Source organism: Agrilus planipennis, unplaced genomic scaffold, assembly GCF_000699045.2.
Source record: "Agrilus planipennis isolate EAB-ADULT unplaced genomic scaffold, Apla_2.0 scaffold525, whole genome shotgun sequence".
Lineage (NCBI taxonomy): Eukaryota > Metazoa > Arthropoda > Insecta > Coleoptera > Buprestidae > Agrilus > Agrilus planipennis.
Window position 1 is genome coordinate 14,940 of NW_020439177.1, and position 6,102 is coordinate 21,041.

The following is a 6,102-nucleotide window of genomic DNA, read 5'->3' on the forward strand; positions in this document are numbered from 1 at the left end:
GACTTCATAACATAACAATAAATATTTAATTTTTTATTGGAACTGATGCAATTAGTTAAAAATAAGTTTTAGTAGCTTTGGAATAGAAATATATTTGACGGATAATTCAAAATTCAAAAATAGGTACATATGTTGAGGAAGTATTAGGATTTCTCTTACTTTCATACAGTTCCACAAGGCAACCAAAAACTATTTATAGTTTTAGTTTATATTCTTATAAACATTTAGTTACATGAAAATCCAATGGTGTTCTAAATAAAACACTAAAAGCTAAAATTCTACATAGGAGCGTTTAAAATTTTCTTGTTTCGACACCCAAGGTGTCATAGAAGTGAAGATGTCAACACAGAAAAAAAATATTTTGAAGAGCGTTACCTGTTTCAGAATGTTATGGCACGAATAATGTAAGTTACTTAATTTATTGTTGTTTGCTGACGATATTTAGTAAATAAATTAAATTAATCGAAAGGACTTAAAAGAATGAAATTGTAAAAAGTGCCCCAAAAAGGGATTTTTATTGAATAAAGTGAATGCACCACACTGAAGATAAATAACTTCACCTCATTTTGAGATCAAATGCATTTTATCTGATAAAGATCCTCTTTTTGGATTGGATACTTTTTTAAAAGTAATTATTTTCTAGAGAAAGCATTGGTCATTTGGAAGTTTTACTTTTTGATGATAGAGGTCAAGATATCGGAAGCAAATTAGTTGAAGCTGGTTGTGGCGACTTTAAAAACGAAAATATTATTCCACACAGAAAAAATCGCTTACTAATAGACTGACATTACAACAGAAACTAATAGAGCGTCTGTTTCTTTTTTTTTTATTAATACTTTAACGTCCGAGTAAATAAATAAATTCCTCTAGTTTATTGAAAATAGGTACTTATTATTGTATTTCTTTTATAAAACTTGTTACTTAGTACGAAATTATTTATTTTATTACAATTTTTTTCCTATTAAATATTTAATTTTTTATTGGAACTGATGCAATTAGTTAATAATAATTTTTAGTAGCTTTGGAATAGAAATATATATGAAGGATAATTCAAAATTCAAAAATAGGTACATATGTTGAGGAAGTATTAGGATTTCTCTTACTTTCATACAGTTCCACAAGGCAACCAAAAACTATTTATAGTTTTAGTTTATATTTTTATAAACATTTAGTTACATGAAAATCCAATGGTGTTCTAAATAAAACACTAAAAGCTAAAATTCTACATAGGAGCGTTTAAAATTTTCTTGTTTCGACACCCAAGGTGTCATAGTAAAAGACTGACTAGTTTTCGTGTGGAATTTGGAGCTTTACTGTTCTATTTAACATTTTGTTAATGACAAATGAATAGTTTATCTATCAGACTGTAGTTTTCTCCTTTTTAATTAATTTTACTGTGTAATCGATGCAATCATTTAATAATAAAGAGTTTTATTATCTTTGAAAGTAGTATTCTTTTACGAGCTCGTATAGAAGCCAAATAGCGAATAAAGTAAACCAAATTTTAATTCATTTGGTATTCACGAATAACGCTTTCGACTCTTCAAATATCAAATTAAACTTTGATAAAATAAATACTTATAAGAAAATTTATAATTTCAACAGAGACAATACCTCTTGGTTTGATCTTTGAAAACTATAATGTTATTTATAAACCATAAGGTTAAAAAGTTGGATTTTCACCGATAGTAAATTCTTCTACAAGTATTTATTTTATTTTCAATCTTATAAGCAGAAAGTTGTAATAATATTGTAGGACTTACCCTTTGAAATGAAATTACTCCATAAGCAAACAGCATCATTTGTAGTAATCACAAGCACCATATTTCACCAATGAAAATTATTTTGGACGGTTTTGCAAATATTATTATATTATTATCCTGTTAATTAACAATTTTCANCTATAAATTAATTTACTGTGTAGGTGTATGTTTTTAAATCAAATTGTCTGATCATGAGTATTAACGAAAACGACTCAGTCTGTCAAATAGCCGAAGAAATTTAATAAAAGTATTACTTAATCATTGTTAAGGGGATTTTTTTTAATAATTGTATGGACCATACGTCGAGCCTGTTGTGTAGTAAGGAGCAGGATAAGCCTGTGGAGGGGGTACAGCGTATCCTGCATACGCGTACTGCTGCTTTTGGGGGTAAACTGAAAAAATAAAAAAATATTTTAATCATGTATTATTAAAAGTGTCTTATAACAAAATAAAAATAAATGAAGATCGTGTATGAACTTAGGGTTTTGTAGTCATTAGGTATTAAAAAATAAACACAATACCTATACATTGTAAGTGGGCATTTTATAAATTGCAAATATTTTCTGAAAAAGGACTAAAGTAGAAAGAGCAAAGTCAGTAGAATAAAAAATACATAGGCAATTAAATAGTAATTAAATGCACTAATGAGATATTAAATGCTTTGGTTACTAATTACTCTCCTAACGTAAGATTAAGTTAGCAGGGTATGAGCGAAAAAACTATTTAAATAATGAATTCTTATACTTAGATTTTTTGGTCATAGTAATTAAATGCTCATTAAATGTTATCCAAACAGACGAGTTGCGAATTAAATGTTCTAATTTGTTTTAAGCAAATATTAAATTAGCACAGCATAAGCAAAAAAAATATTTAAACAATGAGTACTTACAGTTTTTTTTGTTATAGTGATTAAGTGCTTATTAAATGCTACCCAAACAGACCAGTTGCTAATTAAATGGTCTAATTTTTTTCAAGCAAATAAAAGACTTCATAACATAACAATAGGTACGTTAGCATGCAAGGATCAAAAACAGGTTTAGGCAAGGAAATTCACTGTTTCAGTTATGAACTCTTTAAAGGCTAATTAAATGCCAAAATGACTAATTAAATACTTCGGGCAGTTTATTGAAAAATCTTTGTTCTCCTAGCTTAATATTTAGTTAGCAGAACATGAGCAAAAAAGTTATTCAGACAATGGATACTTACAGCTTTTTTGGTTATAGTGATTAAATGCTCATTAAATGCTATCCAAACACACAAGTTGCTAATTAAATGGTCTAATTTTTTTCAAGCAAATAAAAGACTTCATAACATAACAATAGGTACGTTAGCATGCAAGGATCAAAAACAGGTTTAGGCAAGGAAATTCACTGTTTCAGTTATGAACTCTTTAAAGGCTAATTAAATGCCAAAATGACTAATTAAATACTTCGGGCAGTTTATTGAAAAATCTTTGTTCTCCTAGCTTAATATTTAGTTAGCAGAACATGAGCAAAAAAGTTATTCAGACAATGGATACTTACAGCTTTTTTGGTTATAGTGATTAAATGCTCATTAAATGCTATCCAAACACACAAGTTGCTAATTAAATGGTCTAATTTTTTTCAAGCAAATAAAAGACTTCAAAACTTCGACAATTGGTACGTTAGCATGCAAGGATCAAAAATAGGTTTAAGTAAGTAAAATTACTGTTCAGTCATTTACTGTTTAATGGCTAATTAAGTGCCCCAATTATAAATTAAATGCTCCGGGAATTTATTTAAACAAAAAATTCTGAATAATACTTATATAGCTTGCAGAAATTTTATGGAAATAACAAATTCAAGATCTAATTAGGTGTAATATGAATCGAGTCTGTTGTTAACTTAACTTGTCGAGTGTTAAATTAACACAATTGCAATTCATTTACGCTTAAATGAAGAATAATTAACTCCTTACATTCAGCATGTACAAATATAATGATTCTTCATTTATTTTTATTGTAAGGATAGTTTTTGGAAGTTAATTAGATAGGTACAAAGGGTACATAGGGCTAAAAAATTATGACATCCTTGTAGTTTAGTTTAAAACCTGCAGTAAAGGGTAAATTGTTACGGTTAAGGCTTAATATGTATTATTGCAAGACGACCTTTAACGAACTGTTTTTCCTCTGCAACCAATCCCAGCAAAATGTTTCCCAAAATTCCGCATGTATAATAATATAATACGGGGTTCAACCTTCAATTTTACGTGACACGACCTTCATTATTTTACAGTGGTACTAAAATTATAAAATATAGCGGTACTTTGTTAGGCAGTTACTAAAGTGATTGGTATTTATTGCTATGCGTGTGAAAAACTGCTATTATTATACCATTTCTGGAGAAAGTAAAAGTAAAAGAAAAAAACGAGACTTAGCTTCTCCTTAAGACAGTGGCGGCGCATAAATGTTAGCGGATGACGAAAATATCGTGGATAGAGACGGTTATAGATGAGGAGGTAGTAGAAAGAGTAGGAGAACAGAGGGCGGTATGGAATTAAGTAAGGAGAAGGGGTTATAGAATAATAGACATAGAGGGTTGGTTAGAGACATATTAGAGGCAGAAACAGGAGTAAAGAGGGGCAGAATATAGGGAAGAATTTATGCTTTTGCCTGATTTGTGTTAAAAATGCCATTAAAAATGTTCTTTTTAAACAGCTCTACCTTTCTGAGGATACTGAATATGACAATGGTCGAAACGCTGTGTGAAAACAGTCTCGTTAATTTTTGTTACTTCTTTCCCGTTTCCCATTATAGGTAGGTACTATGTACTCTAAGGGGGGGGGGCGAATTCTAAATCCAAAAAAAAGAAGCGTGCGCTATTCTGAAGCTACGCTAGGTGCAACATCAGCAGGGGTGGGGGCGATGTCGATGTTAGGTTAGGTTACCGGGCATCAAGTATTGCATGTTGATGGCCTCCTCCCGTTCCCGTTCGCCTCTCAGACAGACGGCGGCTCCGGAGAACAGAACAGCCCCTAGCAACGACCATCCCACCCCGACCCACGCGAGCGCGTAGCTCCAGTCGTAGAATGTCCTTGCGTTTTCGCGTAGCACCTATAAAAAAGATAGAAATGCGAATTTTCGAATGAAAACTTCCAACGAACCTGGCATTATGTATTGCACGTTGTTCAGTTGTTCACGTTCTTTCTCGCTGCCTAGGCAGCAGGCGCCGAACACGAACAAAAACGACGAACACAGCGAAAACATCACACCCAGCCATGCAAGCACGAAACTCCAGTCGTAAGATGTCGTTGTGTATTCTTGCAGGATCTGCGCATGCGTATTAAACATTTCAATAAAACAAATCAGAATATCAATACTGCTAGACAATTAAGAAAGTATTGCTGTTTTCGGTATACGTCTAGGTGTTATAATCTCAAGCAAAGAGGTTAAGGGTGTTTTAATGATTTAAACTGCGGTTATACAATATTCCTGTTCACGATACCTATTGCGATCTGTCAGATGGGCGGAGCTTAAAAAACATGGCTGAAACAAGTACGTGAAATAGTTCACGCCTTGAACTACCAGATGTCGCATCTTCATCTGACGGATCCCAATAGCTAAACGTTAACTATCCGAATACCAAATGTAATATTTGACCATCTCACTTAATGTTTAGCCGTATTTTACAGATAGGCTTTGACATCAATATCGTGTTGGTTCTGCATATCCGTTACTTTCTTTTGTGCCAACATTGACAGTCAGTAATCTTTGATGTTTAAGGAATTTTAAGAAATTATATTTAATATTATATTTCGCATTAAATTTAAAACAAAAAAGATTTTACTTACGGAATTCCATTGTTGATAATATTCTTCTCCTACCACCTTCTCTTTTTCATAAAATTCAACTGCATGCCATAGACCCATGGCCCCCGCACTCAGCAAACCTAAAATTCGTTATTATACTTTAAAATTAACAACAGTAGAACGTAGCTGCTCAATTCAAATTACATATATTTTTTTTTTTGTAAAGGTGCCCTTATTTCAAATTTACACGATGCACTTGCTAAATACACTTGGTGTGTTCGATTATTTTTTTGTCTATTTGGTATATTAGTTGTTTAATTTTCAAAAATTCAAAATTAATTTTATTGTATCAATAATTTACTTAAGAAGGGAGTGACTCATGGATGCACACTGTTATCGCTACTTTTTAATCTATAAATTGAAAACGCAATCAATATCATTAAAGACAGTGCAACTGTAGGGATAAATATAGAGGATCAAAAGATTAGTATGCTTAGATTTGCAGATGATATAGCAGTATTAGCATCTAGCAAGGAGGACCTAGAGATAGCTTTAAATAAAATGGAAGCGG

At 31.5% G+C, this 6,102-nt stretch overlaps 1 protein-coding gene and 1 long non-coding RNA gene across 3 annotated transcripts; one reads left to right on the forward strand and one right to left on the reverse strand.

Annotated features, from left to right (window-relative positions):
* Nucleotides 1-24: 24 nt before the first annotated feature.
* LOC112905487 lies at nt 25-1,439 on the forward strand. Its single transcript, XR_003231841.1, has 2 exons — nt 25-320; nt 1,265-1,439. It is a non-coding gene; the product is annotated as an uncharacterized LOC112905487 (long non-coding RNA).
* A 486-nt stretch (nt 1,440-1,925) lies between these two features.
* LOC112905486 lies at nt 1,926-5,696 on the reverse strand. 2 transcript variants are annotated; one of them, XM_025978035.1, is made up of 3 exons: nt 5,574-5,691; nt 4,887-5,052; nt 1,926-2,155 (listed from the first exon to the last, which is right to left on the reverse strand). In XM_025978035.1, the coding sequence occupies exons 1-3, from the start codon at nt 5,649-5,651 to the stop codon at nt 2,043-2,045; spliced, it is 357 nt and encodes a 118-aa protein (XP_025833820.1). In that variant the 5' UTR covers nt 5,652-5,691; the 3' UTR covers nt 1,926-2,042. The 2 variants fall into 2 exon arrangements, with proteins under 2 accessions (XP_025833820.1, XP_025833821.1); XM_025978036.1 differs by lacking the exon at nt 4,887-5,052 and adding an exon at nt 4,671-4,836 and having other exon boundaries at nt 2,024-2,155; nt 5,574-5,696.
* Between the last annotated feature and the right edge of the window lie 406 nt (nt 5,697-6,102).

Excerpts from the sequence above, each read along its gene's own strand:
- LOC112905486 (XM_025978035.1), bottom strand. The coding sequence starts at position 5,651 with ATGGGTCTATGGCATGCAGTTGAATTTTATGAAAAAGAGAAGGTGGTA. Across the intron at positions 5,053-5,573 it reads ATTATCAACAATGGAATTCC|ATCCTGCAAGAATACACAAC; the intron begins GTAAGTAAAATC and ends ACGCATGCGCAG. Across the intron at positions 2,156-4,886 it reads CGTGCAATACATAATGCCAG|TTTACCCCCAAAAGCAGCAG; the intron begins GTTCGTTGGAAG and ends TTATTTTTTCAG.